This window comes from Lactuca sativa, chromosome 5 (genome assembly GCF_002870075.4).
Source record: "Lactuca sativa cultivar Salinas chromosome 5, Lsat_Salinas_v11, whole genome shotgun sequence".
NCBI classification, from domain to species: Eukaryota; Viridiplantae; Streptophyta; class Magnoliopsida; order Asterales; family Asteraceae; genus Lactuca; species Lactuca sativa.
The window spans coordinates 76,707,816-76,724,104 of record NC_056627.2 but is presented as its reverse complement, the minus strand read 5'-3'; the positions used below and the strand labels follow the sequence as shown (position 1 = coordinate 76,724,104).

At 33.0% G+C, this 16,289-nt stretch overlaps 1 protein-coding gene and 3 non-coding genes across 5 annotated transcripts; 1 reads left to right on the top strand and 3 right to left on the bottom strand.

Annotated features, from left to right (window-relative positions):
* Positions 1-2,169: 2,169 nt before the first annotated feature.
* On the top strand, positions 2,170-9,443 carry LOC111908008 (homeobox-leucine zipper protein ATHB-8). 2 transcript variants are annotated; one of them, XM_023903815.3, is made up of 19 exons: positions 2,170-2,599; positions 3,439-3,657; positions 4,070-4,229; positions 4,372-4,472; positions 4,547-4,637; positions 5,348-5,443; positions 5,686-5,799; positions 6,266-6,349; positions 6,433-6,588; positions 6,741-6,815; positions 6,915-7,021; positions 7,127-7,322; positions 7,426-7,611; positions 7,697-7,780; positions 7,900-8,034; positions 8,164-8,465; positions 8,581-8,686; positions 8,834-8,983; positions 9,066-9,443. In XM_023903815.3, the coding sequence occupies exons 2-19, from the start codon at positions 3,443-3,445 to the stop codon at positions 9,210-9,212; spliced, it is 2,505 nt and encodes an 834-aa protein (XP_023759583.1). In that variant the 5' UTR covers positions 2,170-2,599; positions 3,439-3,442; the 3' UTR covers positions 9,213-9,443. The 2 variants fall into 2 exon arrangements, with proteins under 2 accessions (XP_023759583.1, XP_042758407.1); XM_042902473.2 differs by lacking the exon at positions 2,170-2,599 and having other exon boundaries at positions 2,654-3,657.
* A 2,742-nt stretch (positions 9,444-12,185) lies between these two features.
* On the bottom strand, positions 12,186-12,295 carry LOC111908050 (small nucleolar RNA snoR97). Its single transcript, XR_002855745.1, has one exon. It is a non-coding gene; the product is annotated as a small nucleolar RNA snoR97 (small nucleolar RNA).
* Positions 12,296-12,398: 103 nt separating this feature from the next.
* On the bottom strand, positions 12,399-12,514 carry LOC111908049 (small nucleolar RNA Z278). The gene has a single exon (XR_002855744.1). It is a non-coding gene; the product is annotated as a small nucleolar RNA Z278 (small nucleolar RNA).
* Positions 12,515-12,560: 46 nt separating this feature from the next.
* LOC111908048 (small nucleolar RNA Z223) lies at positions 12,561-12,651 on the bottom strand. The gene has a single exon (XR_002855743.1). It is a non-coding gene; the product is annotated as a small nucleolar RNA Z223 (small nucleolar RNA).
* Positions 12,652-16,289: the final 3,638 nt, after the last annotated feature.

The following is a 16,289-nucleotide window of genomic DNA, read 5'->3' as shown; positions in this document are numbered from 1 at the left end:
ATGCATGCTAGATTTTAGGCTATGGATCTATTCAAGAATTGCATGATAGAATTACCCGATTTGTATAGATGCCTCGTATACCTTTGATGTGATATTTGCAGTATGTGTTTTGGAATCTTTTCTAATATTGTTGAACTGCTAATCAAATGTCATAAGGGTTGTACATAACTAGAATCTAATAGCCTTAGAATTTTAGTTTTGGTCTTGTTACATGTTCCTTATCAGGTTGTGGTTTTAGGGTAGAGACACTTATTTGAACGACTATTTCATTCTGGATTGTGTACCGATGCGCATTCGTGAGACATTTCATGTGATGTTAGTTGAGGTTTATTCAACTTGCAAGTTTGTGGGAAGGGAAGGATCCTAGAGAGAGTCTAGGAAGAGTAGTATTATGCATATGGTTAGACATATGTATTTGTGCCAAGAGTTTAATGAAGTGATACAGAGTAACTTGGGAGTCTTGGAATAGTCCTTGGATCGAGTATGTATAAGTGTGGAAGGTAGTATTGTGCCCATACTACTGAAAGCACATTATCCATATTTGAATCAAGAAAGTCTCCTGTACAGACCCAACATGAGGCCTAACTATAGAAGGTCTCCCTCGTGCACCGAAAAAAGGAGTTCTCTCTCACTCATACATTGAATACAATCATTCTCTCTCAATCCATTAACTTGATTGTCAGAGTGTTTTCTCGGGATCCCCTTCCGGAGAACAACTGGAGTTTTCCTTCTCTGTGTGATACTAGATCCTCGTCGTATCACCTGTCAAGAAAACCTCCTGGAGATCCATACCACATCATATAAATGGAAAAGAAATACAATTTGAGAACAAGAAACGGTTTCTAGCCCAACGTTATCCAGTGTTGACCTCCCTCATTGAGTTCGAGGGTTTAAGTCCTGTTGTGGACATTGGTGGAATAATTTAGAAGTAGATTAGTATATTTGCCGTTTAAAAAAACTAATTTTGAAATAAGTTTTTGACATAAAATTCTGTAAGTTTGCGAAGGTTTGTCACTTTTATCTCTTTGATGACTTTTTGCTTGTTAATGTCCAAAATTTACTAAGTTTTTTTTGTCTCTAATAATAGGGTTTCAGATTACCAAAATTAAACTTTGCAAAAAAAAAAAAAAAAAAAAAAAAAAAACTCTTTTAGCTTACTAAAGTTTTTTCATTTTTACCTTAAGTATTTTTTTTCTAATAAACAAATTTATACAACATTTACTTAAAAAAATTTGTGTATAAATACATTTTTTCTGTATGAATAATATATATATATATATATATATATATATATATATATATATATATATATATATATATATATATATATAATACTTAGGGTAAAAACATAAAATATTTGTAAATTTAAGAATTTTTTGCAAATTTGATTTAATGGTATCCTGAAAACCTGTTGCTACAGATAACAAGAGAAAAAAAAATACCTCTGCATATTTTTGGATATTAACGAACAAAAAATCATTACAAAGACAAAACCAACAAAACTTATTGAAATTTGGTTATTACTTAACTTTTAAGTTTTGTAGTTCAAACACACATCATGCTTTTTTGAGATTTACAAAGAGTATAAACTATAAAAGATGATGACAAAACTTATCAAATTTAAAGACTTCTATGTCAATAGCGATTTTAAGATTTGTTTATTATTTAACAAAATTGGAATTTTAAAGTTTTAGACTAAAAAGTGTCTTGCATTTGTTACTGATGAATGATGATATGCTGGTAAACACCGGCCCGTGAGATCCTTTTTACCGCCGATGGGTTTCCACCGTTCTCTTTCTTCCTTTACTGCTCAACTTGACCCTCTTTTTTTTTCTTTTGCTGGCCGTAAGCATAAAAGACCACACCAGAAACATTTTTAAAAACTTCAAAATTGACAAACATTTCCCCATCAGCCTAGGTGACCGACACTAAAAACATTATGACACCGTTTAGCCTTATAGTTCAAACTTTTTGAGATTTAGAAGACGTATAACCTATAAACGGTGATGTGATACAGGTGATTAATGACATAAAAAAGGGTAAATTTTATTGACAAGATATTCAAAGTTCAAACATTTCCATGAGGCATCATTCCCTTTTCCTTTTTTCTTTAGGACAAATTGGGTAAGAAAAGAAAAGAGACCAAAGCAACTTAAAATCAGCAGAAGTCCATCTTGTTGAAAGTGCCACTGCCAATTGCCAAACCAAATAAAATAAACATCCACTATCTGTTTCTTTGTGTGGTAGAAACTGGAAAGAAAGCAAGAAAAAGAAAGAAAAGCAACAGCGCCAAATGGAATGATAATCCAAAAATGGTCTCCTCTTGTCTCCTATTTGGGGTTCCCCTTTAACACCTTCTCAGCCCTTCAAAATCCTCCCTCCATACACACACAATTTCACATACCCAAAAAGATTTTATCGAAACCACAACTTGGGTTTCTTTTAAATTATCATACTTTTGCTTGGTTTTTATAAATCTCGAGTGATCCGATAATGGAAGATTTGCATTTCGTGCTTGGAGCTGCGTGGTTGTGAGGGAAATTGATTAAGAAAGTAGACAAGAACAAGCGTAAACGACAACGTTGCACATCAAAACAAGGTGCTTGTAATTAATTATGATTTTTGTAATAGTAATCTCTCTCTATCATACCATTGCTTGGTCAATAAGCATTTTGGAAAATCTGTATTAGCTTCAGACACAAGCTCCACCAAATGCTCAACACTTATCTTTACTTTATGTTTCTATACATATACATGTGTTTATATATAGATATATGTATATTTTTATTCATGAGATGTGACGAATGTTTTTTTGCTTTAATCATTACTCTACACATGTTTTTTTGCTTTTGCTCCTCATAGTTGATATGTATGCTCAACAACCCCAGATAATTCTTTCATTTAGGGTTCTCATTTTCTTTAAAAGTTTCTACAGTAGTCAGATTCTTGATTGAAATTAAGTGTCTTTCCATCTCGGTTTTCTAGTTCTTGATTGTTCTTGGAAACTTGAGTTAAAATGTTGATTTTGTGGAGTTTCTAGATGGAAATCTGAGTGCTTTTCATGTGAGATTTTCTACTCCTTGAAATTTGTTGGAAATTTGATTTAAAAAATCTTGATATTATGAAGATTCTCCGTGGAAATCAAGTGTTTTCATGTGTAGTTTTCTAGTTCTTGAATTTTCTTGGAAAATTGAGTTGCAATCTTGATTTTATGGAGATTCTAGATGGAAATCAGAGTAACCCTTGAATTTTCTTGAAAAAGTGAGATGGGATTTTGATTTTATGGGTGATTCTTGAATCTTGATTGACATGGGCTTTCAGTTTAGACTTCCGATTTCATGCTTAGATGCTTGAATATTCAATTTAAGACAAAGGGTGCTTGAATTATCAAAAAAGTTTTCTTTTTTTACACATTAAATTTTGGGATTTTGATTCTAGAATCATGATGACAATATCTTCGCCCTCTAAAGATGACAATTTGGGAATGGATAATGGAAAATATGTTCGATACACACCCGAACAAGTTGAAGCTTTAGAAAGATTATATCACGATTGCCCAAAACCAAGCTCCCTTCGTAGACAACAACTCATTCGTGAGTGCCCAATTTTATCCAACATCGAGCCAAAGCAAATCAAAGTTTGGTTTCAAAATCGAAGGTATCATTCTAATTTATAAAACTTCGTTTTTTTTTTTTATGTACAATTCTTGATTTTTGTGGACCTTGTGTCGTGTTAGAATCAACAATCATACACTACATATGCCAATTTGTTGACGATGATGCATATTTAGTCTGAAAATCCAACATAAATTGGGAAAAAGGTGAAACTTTGTTGCATAAATATGCATTTAACCCTATAATACATACAAAGAAGAAGGTGGGTCCCATTTTTTTTTTATGCAAAATGGATAAAATAGGAAATATATTGTGATTTACCTACCCATGATTCTTTCTTTGACTATTTAGAGTCAAATAACAAGTTTGATACCAACTACAAGTCTACAACAAAAACAATCATCTAATGTTTATGGTAGGATAAAATTACTCATATACCCTTATGGTGCATACAGATGTAGGGAGAAGCAGAGGAAGGAGGCATCAAGACTACAAGCTGTTAACAGGAAACTAACAGCAATGAATAAGTTATTAATGGAGGAGAATGATCGATTACAAAAACAAGTTTCTCATTTGGTGTATGAAAACAGCTACTTTCGTCAACAAACTCAAAATGTAATAAAGATTCCACTTTCAACATTTTCTTTTTCATAAAAAATTACCTCATTTCACTGACTTTCTCTATTAAGTCGTTTTTTCTGTATTAAGTCAAAAGGTAACAGATCAATTTGGTGTTAAAATCATACTTTTTTTATAGGTGACACTTGCCACCACAGACACGAGTTGTGAGTCAGTGGTGACAAGCGGGCAACACCACTTGACACCTCAGCATCCACCAAAGGATGCAAGTCCTGCAGGGTTAGTTGTACTTTATGCTTTACTTTTTGTACCATTTTTGTTTTTATTTTTTATTTTTTTGGTATATTTTGTAGGCTTTTGTCGATTGCTGAGGAGACTTTAACAGAGTTTCTATCAAAGGCAACTGGGACAGCAGTGGAATGGGTCCAAATGCCTGGGATGAAGGTTTTGTTTTGTCACTTTTTTTTTTTTTTTTAAATTAATTTAATCATCATTCCATTAAGGATTAATTAATATTATCTTCTAATCCATTAATTTAAAATAATGTCAAAGAAAGGTGGTAACCTTCTAAAGCACATTAGAATCTCATCATTTCACTCACTATCCCCACATTCCCACCTCGAGTGCCCCTGAAGTTTGCAACATTTGGTTTTTTTAATTATATGAGTTTTAAATAACTAATGTATTAAATACTAATCCAAAAACTATATTACTACAAGAATAATCTACTTCTATTGTTCTATATTAACAATATAGAGCCCATTTGACTTTCACTTTTAACTAAATTTTTTAGCAGATATAGCCTAAATCAACCTAGTTTTAGATAAATGAGTCAAATGTTCTTGTTTGGTCTTTGAATAATTGCAAAAAAGGAACTTTCTTTACCCAAAACGAGTTCATAAATTCCTTCTAATCAAGAAAAATGCATATTTAGTGAGATTCCAAAATGGAAAACGTTTCATGAGAAAAGGTGTTCCATAATTTTTCTTCCATTTTCAATCGTGTTGTCATGCAAGATTTAGATGATTTCCGAAATAAAGAAAGATTATAAATGTAACTTTAGAAATGAAATATTTTTGTAACTAGCTTATATTTATATATTAATATTTAATATCTTCTTTTATCTATAAATATAATCTTGTTAATTTGTGTAGCCTGGTCCGGATTCCATTGGAATCATTGCTATTTCTCATGGTTGCTCGGGTGTTGCATCAAGAGCTTGTGGTCTTATTGGTCTTGAACCCACACGAGTAAGTTTCTTGCTTTGACTTTTGTGTTTGACTTTGACCATACTAATCATATCCAAAAATCGATACTCTTGCAACAAGTTGAAACCCTTTTTTTTTCTTCTTCTTTTCATGCTGTTCTTCAAAAAGATTAATTTGGTATCTGAAACTTTCTTGAAAAAAATTAAAAGACCCATGTCGATTTTGAAGTCAAAAAACAATTTGGTTGACTCAAATAGTCAAAAGTCTTGATCTTTTTGTTTCAGGTTGCTGAAATCCTTAAAGATTGGTCATCCTGGTTTCGTGACTGCAGGGCAGTTGATACTCTTAATGTGCTTTCAACAGCAAATAATGGGACAATCGAGCTGCTTTATATGCAGGTTTGAAGAATTTCTTCAATACAAGTCAAATTATGCATAAATGGGTCAACCCATGTAAGAAAATGGGTCAATTTGGGTTATAGTTTAGGGTGAAATGCAAAAAAGTGCAATGTACTTTCACCATTTCATCAATTTTTCCAAAAAGAAAAAAAGTTGGGTGCTTAAACTGATAAAATGGCGATAGTACAAGTGCTTTTTTTTTTTTGCCATATATTTTATTACTAATATGTAATTTATCAAAAAAAAAAGTTAGCTCAAGAAGAATGGGGAAAAGGGTATAAAAGGCACCCAAACTATGCTCAAGTGTTTACAACCTCCAAAAAGTAATAATAAGGGATTTCTGTTGATCATATCTAATACATTAATTACATATGAAATGTAAGAAAATGGACAAAAAAGATGTCGATAAGTCAACCCATAATGAAATTTGACTTTCTTATATTTATTTTTTCTTTTTCTTTTATAGCTTTATGCACCTACTACTTTAGCACCAGCTCGTGACTTCTGGTTACTACGGTATACGTCTCCTATGGAGGATGGTAGCCTAGTGGTATGTTTCATTATAATCTTTTTTTTTTAAATCTAATATTTTGTAATTTGATTTCAAGAAAACTAATGTTATTTTGATTTCAGATTTGTGAAAGATCATTGAACAACACTCAGAATGGTCCTAGTATGCCACCTGTCCCTCATTTTGTAAGAGCAGAAATGCTGCCAAGTGGTTATTTAATAAGACCATGTGAAGGTGGTGGCTCCATAATTCACATAGTTGATCATGTTGATTTAGAGGTATCATCAAAAGCGGAAACTTACTTCTACCTTATGTATCCAAAATTTGCAAAAGAAACAAACAAAAAATGTCGACATTTCATTTCAATACAAATCAATCACTTACTTCAATGAAACTTTGAAATTAACTTGTTTTGTTATGTAACATGTAGCCATGGAGTGTTCCTGAAGTTTTGCGCCCTTTATACGAGTCATCCACTTTACTTGCTCAAAGGACGACATTTGCGGTAGGATCATATCTTTGAGGGATTAAATGCAATAAAGTACATGATAAACCCTAGTTCCTAAAATGTAGGTATTGAATCTATTTTTTGGTTTAAATGCAGGCGTTTAGTCATTTAAGGCAAATTTCACAAGAGATTTCTCAGCCAACAGTCACAAGTTGGGGAAGAAGACCAGCTGCTCTTCGTGCACTTGGCCAGAGAATGAGCAGGTCTGTTTTTTTTTTGGAATTCGAGGGTAGAAAGTGTAAACGTTTTTGTTTTGAAGGGTAGAAACCGTAAAAAAAAATTATTTTTATTTTTTTGACTTTTAACAGAGGTTTTAATGAAGCCGTGAATGGTTTCGCGGACGAGGGATGGTCGGTGACGGAAAGTGACGGCGTTGATGACGTCACCGTTTTTGTAAACTTGGCTCCGGCAAAGGCGACGGGTGCGAATCAGATGTATGCCGCCCATGGGATTCCGGTGGTCAGCAACGCAGTGTTATGTGCTAAAGCCTCGATGTTATTGCAAGTAATAATGAAACCCTAAAAACTAAAACGAACCTAAAATTTCGATTTAAAAAAAAAAAAAACATAAAATATAAAATGAATTTGTTGATATTTTTGGTACGTAGGATGTGGCTCCTGCGATACTTATGAGATTTTTAAGAGAATATCGATCTGAATGGGCGGATAGCAGTATGGATGCATACTCTGCTGCTTCAGTGAAAGCGGGTCCCACAAGCTTGCCTATGGCTAGAAATGGAAGCTTCGGTAGTCAAGTTATTCTTCCATTGGCTCATACCCTTGAGCACGAAGAGGCAAGTTGACTCAATGCTTTGGTGATTCGTTTTCTTATGCTAGCATAAATTCCAATTTCCAAGGCTTAATTTTTTTAAGATGCAGTTCATGGAAGTGGTTAAGCTTGAAAACATGGGCCATTATCAAGACAACATGATGATGTCACCTGGTGACATCTTCTTTCTGCAGGTATGCCGTGTTTCAGGATTTCTTTTTAAGTAAACATTTTGGTTGACCAAATTTGACTAAGGTCAAATGATTTGTTGTTGACCTAATCAAAATCAAATGCTTGTGTTTTGTTTTATTAGCTTTGCAATGGAGTTGATGAGAATGCAATCGGAACCTCCGCAGAACTTGTTTTTGCCCCAATTGACGCCTCATTTACCGATGACGCCCCTCTCCTTCCATCTGGTTTTCGTATTATTCCAATTAATAATAAACTGGTAAAAGTTTCACCCTTCTCATCTGCGTGTTTAATAAATAGGGAACAAAAAATACAGAAACGCCCTCGTACTTTATCTACTTTATCAATTTAGTCACTTTCCATTAAAACTTTATGATTTATACAACAGACTCAAAATCCAACACGTGACCTGGCATCAACACTGGAGGTGGGGGTGGGCCCACCCCGGAATCAAAGAGCTTCCAATCAGGCGGGGCCCACAAAGTCAGTTATGACAATCGCGTTTCAGTTTGGTTTTGAGATTCATCTTCAAGAAAACATTTCAGCCATGGCTAGACAATATGTACGCAGCATTATATCATCAGTTCAAAGAGTCGCTTTGGCTCTTTCACCTTCTCCTTTTGGGTCTCCGAGTTTACAGGGTAACCCTGAAGCTCACACACTCACTCATTGGATCCAACAAAGTTATAGGTATCAAATATTAACTTTTTTTTTTTTTGGGTAAAAAAAAACAAAGTAGTAAAATGATGCTAATTATTTCATTTTGCCCGTTTTTTAAAGTTTCTTATTGTTTTTTTGTCGACAGTTGCTTTTTAGGTGAGGAGCTTTTTAAAAGTGTTGATGAACGAAGCGAATCTGTTCTTAAAACACTTTGGAATCACTCGGATGCCATAACATGTTGCTCTGTGAAGGTATATTACTTTGATACTTTATTTTCTTGTTTATTGTTTTTTAATTTGTAAAATGTTTTACAAAATAGTTAAATGCAAGAAAAATATTTTGTGATTTTCATAGTTTAATATCCTAATAAGAAAAAAAAAAATATTATGATTTTGCAGACTTTGCCAGTTTTCACTTTTGCCAATCAAGCGGGGCTTGATATGCTGGAGACAACGTTAGTTTCACTTCAAGATGTTTCATTGGACAAGATTTTTGATGAAAATGGAAGGAAGAATGTTTTTTCAGAGCTCCCACTGATTCTGCAACAGGTTACACATTTTACTACTATTTAATAATTTTTGATGAAAATTTGTTTTATAGAAAATGCTAATAACAATTTTTTTTGTTTAGGGTTATGGTTGTCTTCCTGGGGGTGTATGCTTGTCAAGTATGGGGAGACCCGTGTCGTATGAACGTGTAGTGGCATGGAAGGTGTTAAATGACAATGATACCCCTCATTGTATAGCCTTCATGTTTGTCAACTGGTCATTTGTTTGATTTTCCTTCTCTTGGGTACATCATAAGAAAGAAAAAAAAAAACAAGAAATAGTGGTATAGAAATGTTTTACAAAATGAAGATACCCTTTGAAAATTTGAATATCCAAATAGCAAACATGGCTTCCAGTTCCTTGTTATGTATTGGTACACTTGTGTAGTTTGTTTGTAATTGTATAGCTCTTTCTGCTTGTTGATTAATTTAAAGATGGAGGTTAGTTTTAGGGATCTAAATATGTGCCATGGTTGAAGTATTTTTTACATTTGTTGTGTCGAACACAACAAATGTATATGCATTATATTCTTTTTTGATTTTAATCTAATTACTATATGGTTGAAGTATTTTTTACATTTGTTGTGTCGAACACAACAAATGTATATGCATTATATTCTTTTTTGATTTTAATCTAATTACTATATGTAGGATTTGATAAAAACAACTGTGACAAAAGAAGCCAAAAGCCCAAAAGCTTGAGAAAGACAGAAAGTAGATATATAACATAGAAAAGATAGTGATGGATACATTATTTTAAGCTCAATAGATTCAAATTTTGGACTTATCAATCCTAAACTAAAACCATATTCCAGTCGCAAGCCAATATGAGCAAGTAAAGTTTATGACAATTATAAGTGAAATTGGATGGTAGAAATTAGGGATATATCCAGTAAAGTCCTAATATTTTCATCGATTTGACAAGAAAGTCCTAAACTTTATTTTTTTGACAGTAAAGTTCAAATTACCGGCAATTTTTGACACTTTTACCCTTTTTCCCCGGTTAGCCGGTAATTATGACTTTTTTGTCAACAAAATAAAGTTTAGGACTTTCTTGTCAAATCGTCAATTAGGACTTTTACTTTAAAAAAAATAAAGTTTATGACTTTTTTTGTCAAATCGTTGAAAATATTGGGACTTTAGTGTATATATTTTTTTTGGGGTAGAAATTTAATGGTATGATACTCTTTAAGCATAATAGTTATTGAAACCTTTTCTAATCAGTTAGATCCTATTGAAATCTTTTACATTTGTTTTTTGTTAAATCGTTTTTCTAATCTCAACAAACCGACATTGAAAAAAATTGAAATAATCAAGAAAGAAAGAACCAGGATTGTGTTGGTTTTTTCCAGTCTTAAAAATTGAGAAATTAGAAACCTAAAAAAACAAAATTGCCCTGGCATTATACAAACACAAACAACACATGCATAGTCAAAATAGTGTAAATGTGGAAAAGGGAAAGAAGGGCAATTACGTTTTTTTCGGTTTCTTATTTCTCCATTTTGGGGATGAAAAAACCAACACAACCGGAAATAACGATTTAACAAGAAGCAAATGTTAAGGATTTTAATAGAATCTGACAGATTAGTGAAGGTTTCATATCATTAAATTTCTAACAAAAAAAAATTATATATACACTAAAGTCCTAAATCCCAATATTTTCAACGATTTGACAAAAAAATCTTAAACTTTATTTTTTTGATAGTAAAGTCCTAATTGATGATTTGACAAGAAAGTCCTAAACTTTATTTTTTTAACAAAAAAGTCTTAATTACCGGCTAACCGGAAAAAGATGGTAAGTGTCAAAAATTGTCGGTAATTTGGACTTTACTGTCAAAAAAATAAAATATAAAACTTTCTTGTCAAATCGATAAAAATATTGAAACTTTACTATATATATCCCTAGAAAATATTATATCTTCAGTTTAGTTTGTTTGGGGAAAAGTTCTTCTGCAAATAATTTTTAGATAAGAAGAAAAAAAATGGCTAGACAAAAGACATGTGAAAGAGTGGTGAAATCACTTACAAATGTAAATAAAAATGATGAAATTAGTGAAATTTTACATGGCAATGATACAAAATATTATTGCACGAGATATAATCACATTGTAGGGAATGTCATATGACATTATCTTTCATATTTTTTATGAATTTTTTACGGTTTATATGAAAGTAATTTTAATATTATCATTAACCAATAAAATAATATTAGAAAACTTTTAAAAGAATTTTTATTTTATATTTTCTAATAAAATGTTAACAAAATTATAATGTGTAAAAAAAATAATACATATAAAATAGTAAATCAGTATAAATATGTAAACATGTTATTTTTAATTATTTTACAGATAAAAGTTAAAAAAAACATTTTTTAAAATGACTTTTAATTTTTGCTCCTCAAAAAATAATCTAAACACATTTTATAAAATTCCTTTTACAAAAAGTCTTTCAACAAAAAAAAATTCACAAAAGGTTAAAAAGTAATCTTAAACACCCTCTAAACTTCTAATTTCTTATTTTATTCCTACAACAAAGTCAATTAAACCCTAAAAAAATATACGTATTTTTTCAAATCGGTAAACTATGTTTTGTGTTTTAAAAAACCTCAACTTCAGCATCCCTCCTCGATCCCTTAAACCATGAATGGTAATTTTGATTTGCAAGCTCTTATTTCAATCTGAAACTACGTCACATCAAGCAGTGAAAGCTTGGAGCTTTTTTGATTACATGATCCAAGAACAAATTAGTTAGGAATGAAGCTTGTTCATTTGGTTACTTGTTTTCTGAATTCTGATAGTTGTGAATAAAGTTAGAATTTTGAATTAATTCTGAATTTTCATTTAGTTTTCCGATTGAGCTTTGCATATTAAAAAACATCTTTATCAAATAATTACAGAAAAATTATTTAGAAATTTTATTTCAGTCTGAATGAAAGGCAATTGTAATGTTGGCAGAAAAACCCTTTTCTTATGATCATTGATTTGTTTTAGATGTTGGATCTAAGCATAGCCCCAATAAAATGAACCAAAACCATAATCACAAGAAACGCATGATAAAAATATAGAAACAATACGCTTTGCATATTTCATCCAAAACATCCGAAACTACAATACACTGCAAAATATTACGAAAACGATTTAAGGGTTTATGAAAAAAAAAATATAAAAATTAACTTGACCAAAAATAGACGATCGAACATGAGAAATTCTAGTGCTGTTATTTAACTCCAATCTCGTTAATGCTACGAAAGAAGAAGCTGATAGACAGCACATTGCTCTATGAGTTTTTTCAGACTCCAAACCCATAATATATTTAATGGCAAGAGTATAGTTTAAACTCAATAAATTGTAGCAAACTTTCATGGGATAAAATTCGAAATCAGTTAAAAAGAAAGATTAGTTGATAAAATACATAGAACCTCAGTTAAATCCGGTATTATCGTTTGAAATACAGCTTCACCAAGTGGTTCTCCCTGTAAAACAAGGTCTTGGATCCACAGCATCTCATACATTTGGATTAAATCATCATCGGCATACAAATCTTTAAATTTTTTTCTCTAAAAAAAAGTCTTTTAAACTATAAACTCAGAGTAAACAACAGCTCTATCAATCATGAATTCTCAGAAGCAGAACTGGCTTAAAGCTGTGTATTTAATCATCACTGTAAGATTTCAAGATAAAAACTCAACAGAAACAAAATCAAACAACAAAATCTAAACATAAATCATTTTAACTCCATGTGGGGAGGCATAAAATGCGAGACAGCGATTGACAAAAGATAGACAAATGTTGAACTGCAACACTAGACGACTGTATATCTGATTTAGAGCGAGCCTCTTCTTCAGCCAATTCGTTTTTTGAAAGAAGTCTGGTGTTGATATATGTAAGACTAAAACCCTAAAACTATACTGCTGAAGTAGATCTGAGCAGATGATTTGATTTTATAGGCAAAACTGCTGTAGTTTGAAAATACAAAACCCTAGGCCGCCGAATGGGCAAGGTCGCGAGAAAGGAGGAAATACGCCAAAAATGAAAATGTAGTTTAAAAACCTAAAAAAATAATTTTTTTTTTTAGTAAAACACTAGTTTTGAGATGGGCTAATTTACAAATAAATAAATAACTAAATAAGAAATAAAATAAATATATGTATAAATATCAAAATATTTAAGAAATTTGAATTTATCATCATCTTCTACCAACTCAGAAACCTCATCACCTGTTAACGTCTTTTTATTGGCCCAGTCGAAAATAGGTTCTTTTTGGTGGTCAATGTAGACATTCATTATTAGCTCGTTCTTAGCCATGTAACCATCTTCAATAAACTCAAAATAATCAGCATCATTGTCGATTCTTCTAATACCCTCTGCCAGTGTTTTAAAAACCGGTTGAACCGGTCGAACTGGAGGTGAGGGCGGTTCGATTTGGACCGGTTTGATAATAATTTTCTGACCGGATTGAACCGGCCGGTTTTGGTAAAAAACCGGTTCAACCGGCTGAATTGAACCGGAATGGACCAGGTTGAACCGGACATTCTTGAATTTTTGTGTTTGTTTTTGGGCTTCTTTGATTGATTTTGACTTCTATAATGATTGTTTTTATATGTTGCATTCTATTTACGTTTGTAAAACTAAAAAGATGACAAGTTTTGTAATCAATATATGCAGGATAATTAAAAACATATAAAAATATAGAACCATTTTAACCATCTGGTTGAACCGGAAAACGTCATCCGACTGGTTCAATTAAAAAAACCGGTTTTTAAAACATTGCCCTCTGCCAATCTTTCATGAGTACTACAATAGTACAAATTATCACAGCTTCGTCTTTTCTGCTTTGAAACCCACAACACAAATTCTCTATAGTTCATGCCACCAAAATCTACATCACGAACTGACATTCTCATAGGGTCTTATTAGATAATGTCGATCTACACCTGTTAAATGTTGTATTTATCTTGTATTTTATAGCTTATCTTTTGTTTTGTAATTATTCATTATATATACAAAACTCACACGAGATTATGTGTGTGGTTCTTTTAATATATTATCACATGGTATCAGCCTAACAAACTCTCGTATTATCTTCTTCTCCGTCCTTCTTCTTCTTCTTCCTCAAACCCTACCTCGTTTCATTCTCTTTCCGTTTTCTTTTCCTGATACCTTCATCATGTTTACTTCATAGGACGGTACTTTTACCATTAATACCCTCTTACACATGATTCCTATCAAACTTTCTTCTACCAATTATTTGCTCTGGAAGAATCAAATGATTCCCCTCTTTTCTTATCAAAAGCTTACTTCCCATATTGATGGCACCTCCATTGCCCCATTAGAACAAATTGAGGTTGAAGGTAAATTCACCTCCAACCCTGGCTACTCTACATGGCTAGAACTATATCAGCGTGCCCTGATCCTTCTAAATTCATCTCTCACCGAAGAAGCAGCAGCCGAGATCCTTGGTTTATCTACAACACATGCCATCTGGTCTTCCCTGGAAAAAGCATACAACAACTCCTCTGTTGAACGTATTCACTCTCTCCGTGACTCTCTACGCACAAGGTACTTCTTCAGTTTTTTATTACAGTCGAAAGTTTAAACATTATTGTGACAAACTTTCTGCAATTGGATACCCGGTTGATGACACAGATAAAATCCATTGGTTTCTCTATGGATTAGGTGCTTCTTTTGAGGTCTTTTCCACCGCCATACACAATTCCAAACCTGCACCAAGTTTTCGTGATCTTGTTGTTCAAGCCGAGGGGCATGAATTATTTCTTCAGACTTTATATGCAACCACTACTCCACCGGTTACCTTTGTTTCTCAACAGTCCAGATTCTCCAACAATTATGGTCGTGACAGTTCCCGTGGTGGGAACTCTCGAGGGTTCTCAAACAGCGGACGAGGAATAGGAGGCCGTCCTTGTAACGCCTGTGTTTCGGGCTTGCCATTTGTAGCAATGTAATAGTCTAGGTTAACCTCTGTAAACCGTTTTGAAATAATAAGATTGTATTATTTGAGTATTGTGTGTTTTGTGCTTAATTGCTTAATTACGTGGTTTGATTAATTAAGAATAAAAATAAGCGTCAAAATTTAAGTGTAAAATAAACTTAATATATTTGGTTAATGTTGTAGTAGTTGAAACGAGGTTTCCAAATATATATAGAACGCCCAAATCTGACTTCGTATGAGGAAGTTATGATTTATCGAAGTTCCGGCTTAGCGATATACAGCCTGTTTTACTCGATTTGAGATCGAGCGGTTGTTAGCCGAAGCAATCTAAATGAGAATCGAAGATCTCATTGTTGGTATTGAAACGATAAAAAGTTAGGCGAGAACGGACGTCAAACGAAGAAGTTATGAATTTATAACGAAAGTTTCTGTCCCGGCCTATTAAAAATAATTAATAAAAATAAAGTCAAAATTAGCCGACGGAGTCTAAACGAAAGTCGTAGAGCATGGTCTCACCTTCGCGTGGATATAAAGAACGTCGAAAACGGAGTTCGTATGATGAAGTTATGAATTTCCGAAGTTTATTAATCATTTTGTATTTATTTTTAATTCAAAATTCGGAAGTATTATCCGAAGGAGTCACCGATCTGATCCGAGGTACGCCCCGCGTACTCGAGTACGCCCAGCGTACTCCGAGGGATGTCGACACTCGCACTCGAGCACTTCGGATACGTAAGCAATGACGTTTTGGGCAGTACGCCCCGCGTAACGCAGTACGCCCCGCGTACTCCGAGGCTCCAGCCTCTATATAAAGGATCCGAAGACAGCCTTCTTTGTTGTTCATTTTCTTCTCTTCTCTCTAGTCTTTTGCATCGTTTTTTGTGCCGAAGCTATCCCGAAGCCCCGGTATTATACTCTAGCCCCGAGGCAAGTCCCGAGATCCTGAAGATCCCGAAAAGTGCGGTTCCCGAGTCGAAGCTCTGCCCGCGAGAAGTTCGATTTTCGAGAAGATCTTCCAGATCTGCTGTGGATTACTACTTCTATAAGCCGTAGTGCTGTCCGATCATCTTCTGATCAAGTGAGTGTGTAGTTATTTCTTCTAATACAATAATACAAAGTATTTTATATAAAAATACGTGCTATGTGTATATATTTGGTTGTGTTATGTGTGAAGGAGTATTCGCTCTCTTCTATCTTATAGATCTGCTTATTTCTTTATGAGATATGTGTTATGTGTGTGTGTGCCTCATCTGTTATGTGATATATGTGTTGATTAAAGCATGCTATACAGGTTTTCTTTAAACTATGTATACAAATGTATATTTTTATCTACTAATATGTTGGGTAGAACATGGGTA

Coding starts and splice junctions, on each gene's coding strand:
- LOC111908008 (XM_023903815.3), top strand. CDS start 3,443: ATGATGACAATATCTTCGCCCTCTAAAGATGACAATTTGGGAATGGAT. Junction 6,589..6,740: donor TTGATCATGTTGATTTAGAG/GTATCATCAAAA, acceptor TGTAACATGTAG/CCATGGAGTGTTCCTGAAGT. Junction 7,781..7,899: donor GTGACATCTTCTTTCTGCAG/GTATGCCGTGTT, acceptor TTGTTTTATTAG/CTTTGCAATGGAGTTGATGA.